At 42.3% G+C, this 18600-nt stretch overlaps 1 protein-coding gene across 1 annotated transcript in view; it reads right to left on the reverse strand.

Annotated features, from left to right (window-relative positions):
• The window catches only part of cfap44 (cilia and flagella associated protein 44), a 280936-nt gene that overhangs the window by 40437 nt on the left and 221899 nt on the right, over positions 1 to 18600 (reverse strand). Inside the window, exons 24-26 of the mRNA XM_087993074.1 lie at positions 17199 to 17376; positions 14956 to 15402; positions 6117 to 6320 (exon numbers count right to left, since the gene is read on the reverse strand). Coding sequence (XP_087849200.1) covers positions 6117 to 6320; positions 14956 to 15402; positions 17199 to 17376 — 829 coding nt within the window. The remainder of the gene's footprint in view (positions 1 to 6116; positions 6321 to 14955; positions 15403 to 17198; positions 17377 to 18600) is intronic.

An 18600-nucleotide genomic window follows, 5' to 3' on the forward strand; every position in this document is an offset into this window, starting at 1 on the left:
GCAAACGTTTCGTCCCCTGGCTAGGCGACATCATCAGTGCTTGGGAGCCTCCTGCGAAGCGCTTCTTTGATGTTTCCTCCGGTGTTTATAGTTTCCACTATAAACACCGGAGGAAACATCAAAGAAGCGCTTCGCAGGAGGCTCCCAAGCACTGATGATGTCGCCTAGCCAGGGGACGAAACGTTTGCAACAAAAACTTCCAGCTCGGCGAACAGAACCACAACAAAATTGGCCTTTCTCCAAGGATGTTATCTCAACTTTTAGATCTGGTCTATCCTTTTCCATTACCATTTTAAATCCAATAGAATTATGGTCGCTGGCCCCAAAGTGCTCCCCCACTGACACCTCAGTCACCTGCCCTGCCTTATTTCCCAAGAGTAGGTCAAGTTTTGCACCTTCTCTAGTAGGTACGTCCACATACTGAATCAGAAAATTTTCTTGTACACACTTAACTAGTTACATTGATATAAAACTCCCAAGTCTCTTGCATTTCAGACTTCTGAATTTTCTCCCCATTTAAAAACAGTCCATGTCTCTATTCTTGTTACCAAAGTGCATGACCTCACACTTTCCCACATGGTATTCTATCTACCACTTCTTTGCCTACTCTCCTAACCTGTCCAAATCCTTCTGCAGCCTCCCCGCCTCCTCAATGCTACCTGTCCCTCTACCTGTCATTGTATCATCTGCAAACATCGCCAAAATTCCCTCAGTTCCTTCATCTAGGTCATTAATGCCAAAAATGAAAAGTTGTGGTTCGAACACTGAGCTTTGTGGAACACCTCTTGTCACCAGCTGCCATCCTGAGAAAAACCCTTTTATCCCCACTCTCTGCTTTAGCCAGACAGCCAAGCTTCTATCCATGCTGGCATCTTGCCTCTAACACCATGGGCCCTTATCTTGTTCAACAGCCTCCTGTGTGGCATCTTGTCAAAGGCCTTTTTTGAAGCCAAATAGATAACATCCTTGGTTTAACCTGCTCATTAATTCCTCAAAGAATTCTAGCAGATTTGACAGGCATGACCTCCCCTTGATGAAACCATTCTGACTTTGCCTTATTTTACCATACACTTCCAAGTATTCAGAAATCTCATCCTTCACAATGGACTCCAAAACCTTACTCACGACTGAGGTTAGCCTGCTATGCCTTATTAATATACTCTCCTCTTTGAATCTAATACTATCTCAAATTCTTTTGTAAGTCATGGTTAGCCTTTCCACTTTTATGTTTGCACCAGATAGGGATGAATCATTGTCATAATTCATGTACATGTTCTTTATACGAACCATTGCGTATCCAATGTCAAATCCTTTAGAAAGTTACTCTAATTAATCCTAGTCAAATCATGCTTTATACCGATGTAGTTCCCTTTATTTACATTCAGGACCCTAGTTTTGGATTTGACTATTGCACTCTCCATCTTAATGAAAAATTCTAGCATGCTCTGGATAATCTTCCCAAAGGGACCCTACACTACAAACTTGTTAATTCATCCTTCACTGCACAGCAGAGTAGCCTGTTCCCTGGTTGATACTTCAACATATTGGTCTAAAAGGCCATCAAATGTACACACCAGGAAATCCTCATCCGCAATATAATTGTTGTGTGGTTTCTCCAATCTAAATGTAAATTAAAGCCACCCATGGTTACAGTTGTACCCTTATTGCATGCAACTCTTGATTTTATTTTGTAATACTTTCTTTTATATCTGCACTACTGTTTTGGGACCATTATGCCAGGAGTGTAAAAGGATATTCCCCACTTAGTTAGATGAGTGCAACTCCAACAATACTCAAGAAGCTTGATAGCATCCAGAACAAAGGAGCCCACTCGATTGGCACACCATTGACACAAGTACCCACCCTCCCCACCACTAATGCTCAGTAACAGCAAGATGTACTAGCTACAAGATGCACTGCAGAAATTCACCAAAGATCCTTAGACAGCACCTTTCAAACCCATGGCAACTTCAATCGAGAAGGAAAAGAGCACCAGATACATAGGAACACTATACCTTGCACGTTGCCCTCCAAGCCACTCATCCTGACTTGGAAATATATCAAAGTTGAAAAGTGTGGCGCTGGAAAAGCTGGAAAAACACAGCAGGTCAGGCAGCATCCAAGGAGCAGGAGAATCAACATTTCGGGCATAAGCCCTTCATTAGGAATGTTGGGTGGGGGGGTTGGGATGGGGGCTGAGATATAAATGGGGAAGTGCAGCTAGAGGGAAGGTAGTTGGGAAAGGGATAGGTAGATGCAGGAGGGAGGGAAATGTGATAGGTTGGAGTGGAGGGTGGAGCAGATAGATTGCAAGGTCGGTGGAGAGTTCAAGAGGGTGCTGCCGAGTTGGAGGGCTGGATCAGGGATGAGGTTGGTGGAGGAAACTGGTGAAATCAACCTTGATGCCGTGTGGTTTGAGGGTCTCAAGGCGGAAGATGAGGTGTTCTTCCTCCGGGCGTCGGGTGGCTATGATTTGGTGGTGGAGGAGGCCCAGGAGTTGCATGTCTTTGGCGGAGGGGGAGTTGAAGTGATTGGCCACAGAGCGGAGTGGTTGTTTGGTGCATGTGTCCCAAAGATGTTCTCTGAAACATTTCGCAAGTTGATGTCCTGTCTCCCCAGTGTAGAGGAGATCACTTAGAGAGCAACGAACACAGTAGATGAGATGTTTGGATGTGCAAGAAAATCTCTGCTGGATGTAAAATGCTGATAGAGGTGGGGAGGGAAATCTGAAGGGCTTATGCATGAAATGTTGATTCTCCTGCTCCTCGGATGCTGCCTGACTTGCTGTGCTTTTCCAGCGCCACACTTTTCGACTCCAGCATCTACAGTCCTCACTTTCTTTTTGGAAATATATCACCATTCCTTCACTGTTGCTGGATCAAAATCCTGGAATTCCCTCCCTAACAGCATTGTGGATCTACCTAGAGCACACAGACCACAGCAGTTCAAGAAGACAGCTCACCACCACGGTCTCAGTGATAACTAGGGCAGAGCAACAAATTCTGGTCAGTCAACAATACCCACACCGCAGAGCTGAAAGAAGAAAGCCAACCCTAGAAACGTTTTCTGCCCTAGCATTTCTGAATTCTACACATATGGATTCCACTTCATCATTTTTCAAGCAATATCCTTCCTTATTAATGTATTTATTAACAATGCCTATGTAAAGAACACCCCTGGATGTTCAGTTCTCATCCTTGGCCACCCTGCAGCTATGTCTCTGCAATTGTAACCACGGTTTATTACAGCATTTATAATACTGAAGAGGTTGATTTATCTTCCTTATTGTGAATGCTCCATACATTAAGACACAAAGCCTTTAGACTTGTCTTTTTAACCTTGTTAGCATCTTGGGGTGGCACAATGGCTCAGTGATTAGCACTGCTGCCTCACAGCGCAAGGGAACCAATCCAGGCTGGAGCTATTCCAGCCTCAGGTGACTATCTGTGTTGAGTTTGCACATTCTCCTTGTGTCTGTGTGGGTATCCACTGGATGCTCCAGTTTCCTCCTACAGTCTAAAGATGTGCTGGTTAAGTGGATGCTAATTTGCTCCAGAGTAGCCAGGAATGTGCAAGCTAGGTTGATTAGCCATGGTAAATGCAGGCTTACGGGGATAGGATGCAGGGTTCAGGCTGGGTCTGGATGGGATGCTTTTTGGAGGATCAGTGCAAACTTGAGAGGTCATTCGGCCCTTTTCTGCTCTGTAGGGACTCTATTCTATGATTCTATCTTCGCTTTAGTATGTACTATTGCCCCATTTATTTCTCATCCTTGTTTTTCTCTGCCTTCTGCTTTTTATCTTTCTGTCTTTTGTTTCTATCCTTGTTTCTGCCTGGAAGTCAGTGGTGATTGGTGTTCCACAGGGCTCTGTTCTTGGGCCTCTACTGTTTGTAATCTTTATTAATGACTTGGATGAGGGGATTGAAGGATGGGTCAGCAAGTTTGCAGACGACACAAAGGTTAGAGGTGTCGTTGACAGTATAGAGGGCTGTTGTAGGCTGCAGCGGGATATTGACAGGATGCAGAGATGGGCTGAGAGGTGGCAGATGGAGTACAACCTGGATAAATGCGAGGTGATGCATTTTGGAAGGTCGAATTTGAAAGCTGAGTACAGGATTAAGGATAGGATTCTTGGCAGTGTGGAGGAACAGAGGGATCTTGGTGTGCAGGTACATAGATCCCTTAAAATGGCCACCCAAGTGGCTGTTAAGAAAGCATATGGTGTTTTGGCTTTCATTAACAGGGGGATTGAGTTTAAGAGTCATGAGATCTTGTTGCTGCTCTATAAAACTTTGGTTAGACCGCACTTGGAATGCTGCGTCCAGTTCTGGTCGCCTTATTATAGGAAAGATGTGGATGCTTTGGAGAGGGTTCAGAGGAGGTTTACCAGGATGCTGCCTGGACTGGAGGGCTTATCTTATGAAGAGAGGTTGTCTGAGCTCAGACTTTTTTCATTGGAGAAAAGGAGTAGGAGAGGGGACCTAATTGAGGTATACAGGATAATGAGAGGTATAGATAGAATCGATAGCCAGAGACTATTTCCCAGGGCAGAAATGACTAACACTAGGTTGGAGGAAAGTATAGAGGGGATGTCAGAGGCGGGTTCTTTACACAGAGAGTTGTGAGAGCATGGAATGCGTTGCCAACAGCAGTTGTGGAAGCAAGGTCATTGGGGACATTTAAGAGACTACTGGACATGCATATGGTTACAGAAATTTGAGGGTGCATACATGAGGATCAGTGGTCGGCACAACATGGTGGGCTGAAGGGCCTGTTCTGTGCTGTACTGTTCTATGTTCTATTTCTCCTGTGTCCATCTCCCTGCTCAGGTTCCCATCTATCTGCCATTCTAATTTAAACCTTCCCGATGGCATAAGTGAACTCCCGCCCGAGGACATCAGTTCTGTTCCTGCCCCAATGCAACCCTTCTATCAATCCCACATGCCCATGAGTTGGTCCCAATGTCTCTTGAATCACACTCTCTTACATCATTTCTCCATGTATTCATCTGTTTTATCTTGTTATTTTTTACTCTAGCTCTTTTGTGGCAGTGATAGTAATTCTGAGATTACTACTTTTGAGGTTCTCCTTTTTATGTTCTTACCCTCTACTGATTTAAACACGTAAGATCCTGAGGGGATCTGACTGGGTAGATATGAAAAAGGAGAAAGTGAGGTCTGCAGATGCTGGAGATCAGAGCTGAAAATGTGTTGCTGGAAAAGCGCAGCAGGTCAGGCAGCATCCAGGGAACAGGAGAATCGACGTTTCGGGCATAAACCCTTCTTCAGGAAAAGGTGTTTCCTCTAGGATCTATGACTAGGAGTAACTGTTTGAAAATAAGAGATCGCCCCTTTAAGACTGCAATAAGGAGAATTATTTTACTCTCAGTGGCGAAGCTTTTACTGTCAGAGGTTTGAGGTATTTAGGAACTCACTTCGTCAAAGATTTGAACATTTTTAGGGCAAAGATAGATTATTGATAAGCAAGTGGGTAAAAGGTTATTGGGGATAATGAGAATGTGAAGTATTCATGTTAACCATGATCTTATTGAATGCTGCAGTGTACCCAATGGGCAAGAAGTCCTGCTCCAGCTTCTAATTCATATGTATGTAGCTTATATTTTCTACTGACAGGTTTAGGGAGATATTACTAATGAATTCTGTACTATCATCTGCTTAATTTTACTCCCTTCACTTCTCTGCACCCTTTTACACAAATAAGCTGCTTATTAAATCTGGTAATTGTTTTCTTTATAATTGTATGTATGAAAGGACAAGGAAATGGTACAGAACGAATTGTATTTTTTTGAAAGAGACAGCACAACATCAGTGGGATAAATGGGAAAAGGACACTGAATATGGCTAAGATTGTCTTTCTGAGAACTAGCAAAGGCAGTGGGGCATGAATAACCACCTTCCAGAATGTTCCCTTTATGCAACATTCCTGTAAATGAGTGCAGCATAAATTCTGTAGAAATATTGCACTCACCACCTTTTAGTTAGAGGCATAAAATGAAAGAAAATTTAAAGAAGTTTTGACAAAAAATGAAAATATTACAATAGCTCATTTTTAAAAACATTCCTATTAACCAATGAAAAACAAATTGCTGCCTCACTTGTGTTTCTAGACGTTCAGTAATGCGTTGATTGACACGTTCCTGCAAAATGTCTTCACTCTTTTCGAACTCTTTCAACAGAAGAACCTCTTCAAAAAGTGTAACTTGCCGTAGGTCTGCCATCTTCATGGAGATATCCAGCTTGCACTTCTGGTGGGCAACAACCCGAACCTCTGCGTCAAAGTTCTTTATCAAATCATCAATCTGGAGAGGGAAATGCATTAAAATTAAATTGCCCATTTCTTATTCTTGAATTCCAGCGACTCTAGTGATTCATTTCCCTTTCAGAAAATAATTTTCCTTATTTTCAAATGATTAAGTCTAATTCAGAAGGGAGTTGTTGGTTGCTAACTGTACTCAGAGTCTCTGTGACTCTTTCTGATACATTCAATTTTCTTGCGCAAGGGGAGAATTAGCGTTGTCAATGCGGCAGGGTGATTCCAGCCGAGATTCAACTCCATCCTGACGCATCCTGTACCACATTCTCCTTCTAACACAGAACTTTGTTGAGAAGAAGTGAGCATGAACACAAATAGTGAAAATTGGAGGTACAATAATCTAAGTTGGAGCTGGAACACAGTACAGGCCATTTTTTAAAAATGAAACTGTCTAGTTAAATATCACTTGCACAAAATGTTAAATCTCTCCCCACAAACATAGCCTGATCCACATCTCTTTCTTGTCCTTTCAGAAGAAACAGGTACACAGCATGCAGAAACAATGGCAGGAAGTCTGATTTCACTGCTTGGCAACTAAAGTCTTCGTTGTCCCACCGCAGTTCAAACTCAATTCAGAACTGGATATGTTAGCCCCAGGAGGAGATGGGGCAATAGTTCGTGAGGAAAGGATGGTGGAAATTTGAGACTGTGGGTGATTATGACAGTTTTCAAATGAAGAAGTGGATGTCTGACAGTGGGGAGTCATTTGCGATAATATGCAGGCAAAGCTGTCGAAGGGACATTGTTTAAAGGGAATGGGATCAAAGGAATAAGGAGCAGGCTCATAACAGCAGATAAGCTTGAACAGTGTGGAAAAATGTAACAGTGCATCATGGGGTTCAGGACTAGAATTAAAGGGGAAGTTGCAGAGGTTTGAGCAGAGGGAAAAGAAGAGAGATGAATGGACCAAAAATTGCTAGGCAATGGTTTCTACGTTATCATCCATGGGTTCCTTTTTATTTTTGGAAATAAGGAGCAGGGCTGGAATCTGGAGCTAAAGAAAATGGGGGAAAGAAGTGCAAGTTAATCTATCCTCTGGAATCATGTGCAGTTTGAGATGGAGGGGAGAAATTCGATACAGTCAAGCCAGGTTAGGGGTCTAGGAAGCTAAGTAGCTGAAAGCCAGTGGAAGGAATGGGATTTGATGATGATGATGATTCTGATTGGAAGGAAGCACTGATTTTTAGAGACAAGAAGAAAAAACAAATAACTTGCTTTTTTATGGTGTTTTCCACATGCTCCAGGAGAGCATCCTTAAATGATTTACAGCCAATTAATTAATTTTGATATGTGTTTCACTGTTAGTTTGTAGGGAGCCCAAACAACAATGAGCTGTCAATCCGTGGTAGAAATAATGATTTGACTTTGAACATCTCTCCAAAATACTAAAAAATACAGGGAAGGAATTAAGTACTATCTCCGTCACTATGGAAACAGTATTAGACAAAAAGAAGATTAAAAGCAAGTCACTTGGCTCTGATAGCTTGCATCCTTAGATCTGAAAAGAGGTAGCTACAGACATAATGGATGCATTTCTTGTATTTTTCCAAAAACTTCTTGGATTTTGGAGAAGTACTGGAGGATTGGAAAACTGCCAATGCGACACCCTATTCGAAAAGGCAGGAGGGAAGCAAAACGCGGGTAACCACCGGATGAGTTGCCTAACACCTATTGTTGGAAAAGTACTGGAATCATTATTAAGGAAGAAATAGCAGAACATTTGGAAAATCATAATCTAATCAAGCTGATCAACATGTTTCATGAAAGTGAAATCGTATATGACTAATTTATTAAAGTTTTTCGAGGAAGTCTCAACCAGAGTAGATAAAGGAGAACCAGTAAGATGTACTGCATTTGGTCTTTGAGAAGGCAATCAACAAGGTACCTGACAAAAGATTAAGTCATAAGATAAGAGCCCCTGGTGTTAGGGGTAGTATATTGGCATGGGTAGAGAATTGGCTAATATGCAGGAAACAGTAAGAGGGGATAAGGAGTTCACTTTCAGAACTGGCAACCCATAGCCAGTGGGATTCCCAAGGGCTTAGTGCTGGGACCACAACTGTTTATAATATGTACTAATAGTTTGGAGGAAGGAAGCGAATGCACTGTAGCCAAATTTGCTGACAACACAAAATAAGTGGAAATGCTTGTGGCAAGAAAGATACAAACTGTTTACAGAGAGAAATATTGGTAGGTTAAGTAAATGGGCAAAAAATTGGCAAATGTAATATAATGTGGGAAAGTGCAATGTTGTTCACTTTGGAAGGGAGAACAAAACAACAGAATATTATTTAAATGGACAAGAAACTGCAGAAAGCTGCAAAGCAAAGGGAACTGGGGGTACTTGTGCACTAAACAGAGAAAGCTAGTATACTGCAGCAGGTAATCAGGAACATAATGGAATGTTGACCCTTATTTCAAAGGGATTGGCGTACAAGAGAAGGGAAGTCTTCCTGCAACTGTACCAGCTGCTAGTGAGACCACATCTGGAGCACTGCGAGCAATTTTGGTCATTTTATTTAAGAAAATATATTATTTCACTGGAGGCAATTAAGAGAACGTTCACTGGATGATCCCTGGTATGTCTTATGGGTAGGGTAAATGGACAAGGCCTTTTCCCTGGCGCGGGAGAGTCCAGAAATAGAGGGCATAGGTTTAGGGTGAGAGGGGAAAGATTTAAAAGGGACCTACGGGGCAACTTTTTCACACAGAGGGTGATACATGTATGGAATGAGCTGCCAGAGGAAGTGGTGGAGGCTGGTACAATTCCAACATTTAAGAGGCATCTGGATGGGTATATGAATAGGAAAAGTTGAGAGGGGTATGCACAAAGTGCTGGCAAACGGGACTAGATTAGGTTAGGATATCCAGTTGGCATGGACAAGGTGGTCCGAAGGGTCTATTTCCATGCTGTACATCTCTATGATTCCAAATAATTCCCCGTATGTGTGTGCGTGCGCATATATTTGAGAGAGTCTGTGAGCGTGCATATGTATGTATGTGTGAGTGTTCATGTGTGAGAGTTTGTGTGTAGGAGAGGGTCTGTGCAAGTGTGCTCATGCATGTGTGAGTCTATAACGCGGAAGGGTTACCTGTAGTGTGGCATAAAACCAAGATCATCGCTGAGGCCGTCCTGGGTACAGAACATAGCTATCAGCCTCTGCTCAGCGATTTTGCATTGTTACATATCTCAAAATCTGCCTTGGAGGAGCACGCTCACCCAAAGATCAGATGCTGAATATCCTGGCTCGCCAAAATATTCCCCCACTAGGAGGGAACCCCCTATGCGTTGATCGTTTTATGGTGTCCATTCATCTGTTATCGTAGCGCCTGCATAGTGTCATCAATGTACCATGTTTTGGGGCTTCCTTGCCTGCATTGTATAAGATAGACGACATTGGCCGAGTGACATGAGCACCTGCCATGTACGTGGTGGGTGGTGTTCCCAGGTGTGATGGTAGTATCCATGTCGATGATCTGACATGTCCTGCAGAGGTTGCCACGGCATGGTTGTGTGGTAATGTGGTCGACGTTGTCCTGAAGGCTAGGTAGTTTGCTGCGAACAATGGTCTGTTTCAGGTTCAGCAGTTGTTTGAAGGCAAAAAATGCAAGCATAGGAAGTCTGTGATGAGATATTCATCATCGTCGATGATGTGTTGAAGGCTGCAAAGAGCATGGCATAGTTTCTCTGCCACATGGTAGTAGGTCCCTGAAGCGGAGAAACTACACCGTGTTCTCTGCAGCCTTCAACACATCATCAACCCAGCCTTCAGGACAACATCAACCACAACACCACACAACCCTCCCATGGTAACCTCTGCAGGACATGTCAGATCATTGCCATAGAGATTACTGTCACATGTGGGAACACCATTCAACACGTACATGGCAGGCATTCATGTGACTCAGCCAATGTTGTCTATCTTATCCGATGCAGGCAAGGATGACCCGAGGCGTGGCACATTGTTGAGACCTTGCAGATGCTATGACAACGGATGAATGTTCACTGCACAACAATCAACACACGGTGGGGGGGGGGTTCCCTCCCAATGGGGGAACACTTCAGCAGTCTAGGACATTAAGCCTCTGATCTTTGGGTGAGCATCCTCCAAGGCAGACTTCGAGATATGTAACAATGCAAAATCGCTGAGCAGAGGCCGATAGCTACATTCCATACCCACGAGGACGGGCTCAACCATGATCTTGGGTTCATATCACACTATAGGTAAGCCCACCACACTGTATATTCCCAGACATAGATTCACACACACATACCCGCTCACAAAGACCCACACACACACACACACACATTCACATAAGCACATACATTCACAATCTCTCAAATGTACACGAAAACATTCACAAATCTCTCAAGTTCACGCACACTCTCTTTCTCACACACACACCACCCCTTCTCTCGCTTGTACACACACAAATTATTTCATTCAAGATTCTTTTCTGTCAAAAAAAAATTAAAAAGCCTGACCTCAGCTTAAAACATAGACAGATTCAAAGCAAGACCTCATACCTAAAATGCATTGTCTAACCTGAAATGGAACCTGTTGTACATTGATAAAATCTTTAATTATCTCGGGATAAAGACTTGAAAGGAATCTGGATTTTGCATTTTAATCAGCAGTCTCCCTCCTAACTGATTAAAGGATTCAACAAGGGGAGCTGGTTTTAAAGTTAACTTTTGCTTATAAAAACTGTGTCTTATACCTCTCTATCATACCATGCCAGAGAAAGGAGCTAAGCTCTGAAAGCTCACAATTTCAAATAAATCTGTTGGACTATAACCTGCTGTCATTTGATTTTTGACCCAGTATATTTAAAGCTGAGTTAATAGATTCTTGATCAGTAAGAGAATCAAGGGTTATAGGGAAAGGGCAGAAAAGTGGACATGAGGAATGTCGGATCAGCCATGATCCTATTGAATGGCAGAGCAGGCTCAAGGGTCTACTCCTGTTCCTATTTCTTATGGGCGTATGATAAATAGTGCAATGGGTATCTGTTCGGCTGCAAATTGTACAGCAGAATCCTCTAAATCAACTCGATTCAAGACAGAAACTCTTTAAATTAAAACTATAAAGGAGTACAGCTGTTAAAAGCAACCCAGCAAGACCTGTACTTTGGGACAGCGAAACCCAGCAGAAACTATTGTAGTAATAAAACATCGAATTGCAAATGCTGGAAACGAAAACAGAAACTGCTGGAGAAAGTCAGCTGGTCTGGCAGCATCTGTGAAGAGAAAACAGTGTTTACATTTCCAGTTACTCATCTTCAAAAACAGGACAATTTTAATCAGCAGGAAAAGTACTACAGGTAAAGCTAGCCAAGAATCTGCATTGCAATATTGTAACCTAACTGGGAGTATGCAGTGGGATAGCGATACCTAGTAGGGGCTTGCAGTAGAACCATGAGAACCATGACTGCACTGTGAGAGTCTAACTCCCATCAGGAATTAATGCAGTGATACATGTAACACAGGAGGAGAAAGTGAGGTCTGCAGATGCTGGAGATCAAAGTTGAAACTTTATTGCTGGAACAGCACAGCAGGTCAGGCAGCATCCAGGGAACAGGAGATTCGACGTTTCGGGCACAGGCCCTTCTTCAGGAATGACAGCAAGAACTATGCAGTAGGATTGCAAAATACAGCCGAGATTGTGCAACGGGACAATGAAAACCAGCAGGAACTTTGCTGTGAGACAGTAAAATCCAGCTGGGACTGAGTTTAGTCATGGAGACATATAGCACAGAAGATGCCCTTTGGCCCATCAAATCTGCACCAATCCATAGAAACTAATTCCACATTCCACCACATGACCCACAGTCTTGAATGCTATAATATTTCAAAGTTAAAAGTCACACAACACCAGGTTATAGTTCAATAGGTTTAATTGGAAGCACTAGCTTTTGGAGCGCCGCTCCTTCATCAACCACCTGATGAAGGAGCATCGCTCCGAAAGCTAGTGCTTCCATTTAAACCTGTTGGACTATAACCTGGTTTTGTGTGATTTTTAACTTTGTACACCCCATGCCAACACAGGCATCTCCAAATCATAACATTTCAAGTGCTCATCAAGTGAACAGTTCCGAGGTTTCCCCACCTCTCTTATTCTTCCAGGCAGTGCGATTCAAATTTTCACCACTCTGTGTTAAAATATTTTTCCTCAAATCCTCTCTGAGTCTCCTGCCCTTCAGTTTAAAATTATATTCCCTCACTACTTCATCAGGGGAATAGCTGGTCCTGTCTAACCTGACTATGCACCCCAATAATTTTATAGAACTTTGTCATGTCTCCCCTCAGCTTTCTCTGCCTTAAAGAAAACAACACAAGCCTATCCAGCCTCTCTTCTTAGCTGAAATGTTCTAACCCAGGCAACATCCTGGTGAAATATGTCTGCACCCCTGCCTGTGCAATCACATCATTCTGATAGTGCAATGACCAGAACTCTACACAACACTCCAGTAATGGCCTAACCAATGTTACAGCTCTAACACAACCTCACTGTTTGTATAACCTATGCCTTGAATTATAAATGCAAGTGACCCCTGTGAAGCACAGAATCCTTACAATGTTGAACCAGGCCATTTGGCCCATTGAGTCCACATCAACCCTCTGAAGAGCAGCCCATCTCAAGATCCCTCTGTTCTTCCGAGCTTCCTGGTGTCCTGTCATTCATTGAGCAGTCCCCCGTTATGTTATTTTATCCAAAGTGTATCATCTCAAACTTAACAGGGTTAAATTCTACACGCCACAGATCAACCCATTTGATTAGATTCCCTACAGTGTGGAAACAGGCCCTTCGGCCCAACCAGTCCACACCAATCCTCTGAAGAGTAACCCACCCAGACCCATTTCCCTCTGACTAATGCCCCTAACACTGTGGGCAATTTAGTATGGCCAATTCACCTGACCTGCACATCTTTGGACTGTGGGAGGAAACCCACAGAGACACGGGGAGAATGTGCAAACTCCATACAGTCACCCGAGACTGGAATCAAACCTGGGACCCTGGTGCTGTGAGGCAGCAGTACTAACCACTGAGCCACCGTTGGACAACCCATCTGTATCTTCCGGTAACTGAGACCCTCTTCTTCACTATTAACCACTCAGACAATCTTTACGTCATCCAGAAACTGACTTATCACCCCACCCTACACTTTCATCTGCATCATTCATATATACAGTAAGTTTGTTTATAATATGATTGTTGCGTTCTTGTGCAATCCTGTGTTACAGAAAGTCGCACTTTGGAAACAGTGCTTAAAGTGTTGGTGATGTAATCAGCCAATGCAGATTAAAAGTTTGCGCTTTACAAACAGCATGCCCAAATAATCAATCACATTACTGCAAATTCATCGTTATAGCAGAATGAAATGTATCATGAACAAGAGAGACCCAGCACTGATCCCTGTGATACGCCACTGCACACTGGGCTCCAGTTACACAAACAGCCTTCTGTCACCACCCTCTGTCTCCAATGATTAAACCAATTTTGAATCCATCTTGCCAAATTACCCTGCATTTCATGTGCTTTTACTTTCTTTATCAATTTCTCACATGAGGCCTTATTAAAGGCTTTACTAAACTCCATACAAATGACATAGAATAGCTACTGTGTGGAAACAGGCCCTTCGGCCCAACAAATCCACCCCGACCCTCCGAAGAGTAACCCACACAGACCCTTGTTTCCTACTATACTACATTTACCCCAGACTAATGCACGTAACATACACAACCCTGAGCACTATGAGCAATTTAGCATGGCTAATTCACCTAACCTACACATCTTTGGATTGCGGAAGGAAACCAGAGCACCTTGGAGGAAACATACGCAGACACAGGAAGAATGTGTAAACTCCACACAGTCACCCGGGGCTGGAATCGAACCCAGTGTTAACCACTGAGCCACCATGCTGCTCCAAATTGCACTTGGTCACCTCCTCAAAAATTCTATCAATTCTTTAGACATAACCTCCTTCTGATAAAATCATACTGACTACCTTGATCAAACCTTGCCTCTCCAAGTGGAAATGAACTCTGTCCTTCAGAATTTTCTCCAATAGTTGCCCCATTACAGATAAGAGACTCACTGATTTTTCTTTTCTTGGTTTATCTCTTTTACCTTCTTGAAAAGTGGCACTGAATCAGCTGTCCTCCATCCTTCTGGCACCTCCCCTATGGCCATAGCATAATTAAAAATTTGGCTCAGAGCCCTTGTAATTTCCCCTTCCACAGCTACATGTCATACAACAAGAGCAATAATTTGCATGATCAGTTTTTGATTACTGCCAACATGTTATACCTTTAACTCCAAGCCAGGAGTCGGTGGGGCCAGCTGATATTCAGAGCTACATCTCCACATCACTAATCATTAACAGATAATGTTTAATATCGTACTAATGCCAGTGTCAGTGTAAGGTTAAGAATATTCAGCATAGGTCAAGCAGACTTTGTTCTACTTCATAAATATCAGCAGATGTTGTTTTAGACTCTCTGTAAAGCCATCTACTTTATAAAGGAGTCAAATTTACTTGGGTCAACTAAAACGCAATGCATGTTTATACTCAGATTAACATGTTACTCTATGTCATCATCACCATCTACAACATACCTTCTGCAGCACTGCAGTTTGCAAATACAAACTGGTTTTATTTTCAATGATTTTGATTTCGACCTCTAGTGGTGATGGCTCGATTGCAAAATTGTCTCTGGTTGAAGCAATGTTTTGTTCTAATTGTTGGCTTGTGCTGGTTTCTGATATATTCAAAGTTTCAGATAATTTTGCTTCTTCACCAAGCTGTTCAGATATCTTCTTGTTGGAACCGTTTCTTTCCTTGAATTCCAGTAGTTTTTCATGGTCATACTGGAACTTCTTCTCAGGCATTTCATCAGGGTACAGACTTGGGACAGTTGGAATGGGAAGACATTGTGAAGGATCAAGCTTGGTCTGTATCAACCTCAACTCCTCAGTAAGACTGGTGATTTGTTTAATAATATTGACTTTTGTGTCACGAAGATAAACCACCTTCTCACTCATTGCAACTTTAAGTTCATGAATCTATAAAAGATTTTTTAAAACATCTTATTAGGTCATAGGATGCAAATAGAATACTCTGATAACTGTGTTTGTACATATTGTGTAATTATCCAAATGTAGGATGACCACAAAAGCTGGGATATTGTATGAGTCATTAAACATGTCATATAAACATAAAAAATAGGAGTAGTAGTACTCTGTTTGGCTCCTCGAGCCTGTTCTGCCATTCAATGCCATCATGGCTGATCATCAAACTCAGTACCCTGTTTCTGCTTTCTCCATGTATCCGTTGATTTCTTTGGCCCTAAGAACTAATTTAACTCCCTTTTGAAACATTCACTATTCTGGCCTCAAACACCTCTTGAGGCAGAAAACTTCAAAGGCTTACCACTCTCTGGGTGAAGAAATTTCTCATCTCCATCCCAAATGGCCAATCCGTATTATCAGTCTGTTACTCCTGAACCTGGACTCCCCAGTCATCAGCCTGTCTCGTCCTGTTAGAACAATCTAGGTTTGTATGAGATCCCCCTCATTTTCAACCTCAGTGAATACAGTCCTAGCTGATCCAGTCCCTCTTCCTATATCAGTCCTGCCATCCCAGTCCTTGTCAATTGCAAATCACAGGTTATAGGCATCCATCTCCCAGTCTGACTTCAGAAATATGCCAGATGATATAATTAAGTCCAATTGGCTATGACATTTAAGGGACACCCACAATTTAAAGCTGGTGCTAAGGCCTGACTAAAAACTGGTACTACTCATTTAAATTACAGAGTAAAAGAGATACGAAATATACAATTGTCACACTTAAAAGCTATATTATATCACATAATTAGCTCTGTATACATTTCTCAAAACTCTGTATTGTGCACAGAAAAGCACAAGACAATATATACTTTTCCAATGAACCGTTGTCTCCTTTTGACGTTTAAGAAATTTACTGAAAATAAAAGTGCAACATTGCTTTTAAAGAAAGCTCAACAAATTCTTGTATTGGGCGTAAGTTGTCACTTAGCTGAGATTGACTATGAGTAGTGGGCAACCAAGTTGCCTGGACTTTGCTTTAGCCCAAGAGAAATCCCATAGTTTTCTTGAACTGGCCACAAATTTGTTCCGGCATATTTTGTCACTCTGAAATTGACATGACTATGACAGAGTGGGAAGGTGTTTGCACAGTGCTTGAGATTGCAATGTTGACAGGAGATAAAGAGTTGATAAACTTGATAGACCTTCTCTTCTTTTCCTTTCAATAATTTTTGAGTTTTGTACTTAGATGCAATATTCCATTACAGTAAGAGGCCAGCACCAACAAGGAATATGGTCGGGGTTCAAAGGCGAAAAGGGTGTGAGGTTTTTCACACCTCAAAAATTATGGGGAGGAATCCCAAATGTGGAACCCATTTTTTTGAGGCAGGAAATCTAAGGTCAGACTAAAGATACACATAACAACAAAATTATAGTTTGACAAACATGGTGTGACAGTGTGATTAGAACTGTTTGTTAACATAGAGTGTAAGGACTGAGGCAATTGAGTCAAATGGTCAGCAGTTCATGCTGTTACTGTTATGTGCACCTCTGCATTCAGAAGAAATTCCTTCTGTTGTCTTTGAACTCTATTGAGCTCCCTATAGCTCGGGATGCAAACACTATTAAATAATTCATCAAACCAGAATGTTCAGCCACTTTTTATCCTACTGGGAAAATAGACTATCCTAAAGTCCTCACTTAGGAGTACATTCAGTTCAACAGTAATCTACAAGCCTCTATGGAAGAGGAGAACATGCATGATACACAATAAATTCCATGCAAGTACATACCGCCTCCTCGAGTCGAACAAGCTGGTTCCTTTTCTTTTCTGCATTAATACGCAGGTGTTCTGGCACAGTGTAGTCAGCAGCGGTCTTTAACTTGAAATCTCCCATATTTTCCTGAGCTTCCTTAATCGCTGCCACATCATTTGGATCTTCATAATTATCATCGGGTCTGCTCGCATAACTACAGAGAACAAAATAGGAGTGTAAATAATCCTTCAGTTGTTGACATTAGGCTTTTGACTTCTCACTCTACCCCTTCACCAACTAGAGGAACACTAGAACAGCTGGAGGCTAGGTAGCAGCTTGACTCTTTTCTATCAACCAACCATTATCATGGCAGACATGTATTTCGACCCATTCCATAAACCTTAACACTTTGACTAGCAAAGTCTTTAGAAACCACCCAACTGATGGAGAGAACTAAAGCTTCAGAACAGCCAGGGGTTGGATGCAAGCTCCCTTCATGGGAAATATTCTAAAGAAATTGGGGTATGGCCTTCAGGGACCCATTATTTTCTGTTTTTACAGACAACCATTTTAATTCATATCTATAGCAAGGAGCATCACAGAAGTATAGGTCGACATTGAAACAAAGATGATAATATTGTAGGAGACTAAAAGTCTGGTGAAGGAGTTTTCAATAGCCTTTTAGGGGAGAAGAAAGGGGAAACTCTTGGGAAGATGGCCACAACTTAGGCAGCATCCGAGGAGCAGGAGGATCAATGTTTCGGGCATAATTCCTGCTGAAGGACTTTTGCCCGAACCGTCGATATTTCCTGTCCTCGGATACTGCCTGACCTGCTGTGCTTTTCCAGCACCACTCCAGTCTTGTTTCCACTGTTTTCACTCTCCTCTCCAGACAGAGTCTGCGTAATTAATAATAGAAAATATGGAAATAACAGATGAACAACATTTTTTCCTGACCTACACTGCAGTGCATATGAATAACATCCCTGAAACTGTAAATCAGAATTTTAAAAGGGGTAAAGAATTTAAACAATTACCAGGAAGATGGTGCTGAGAAAATTAATAGAACTTAATTCCAATAAGTCTCTTGGTCCTTTTTACTTTATGGAGAAAGTGAGGACTGCAGATGCTGGAGGTCAGAGCTGAAAATGTGTTGCTGGAAAAGCGCAGCAGGTCAGGGAAGAAGGGCTCATGCCCGAAACGTTGATTCTCCTGCTCCTTGGATGCTGCCTGACCTGCTGCGCTTTTCCAGCAACACATTTTCAGCCTTTTTACTTTATACATTGATAGGATGTGGGCATCATTGGCTAGGGCAACATTTGTTGCCTAACCCTAATTGCCCTTGAGAAGATGCTGGTGAGATGCCTCTTCAACAGTTGCAGCTCATTTGGTTTGGTAGATCTATAACAGCATGATTTTGGCCTAATGACATTGCAGG

The sequence above is a fragment of the Chiloscyllium plagiosum genome, unplaced genomic scaffold (genome assembly GCF_037043375.1).
Source record: "Chiloscyllium plagiosum isolate Xiang-an unplaced genomic scaffold, Cpla_swu_hap1 HiC_scaffold_12, whole genome shotgun sequence".
NCBI lineage: Eukaryota > Metazoa > Chordata > Chondrichthyes > Orectolobiformes > Hemiscylliidae > Chiloscyllium > Chiloscyllium plagiosum.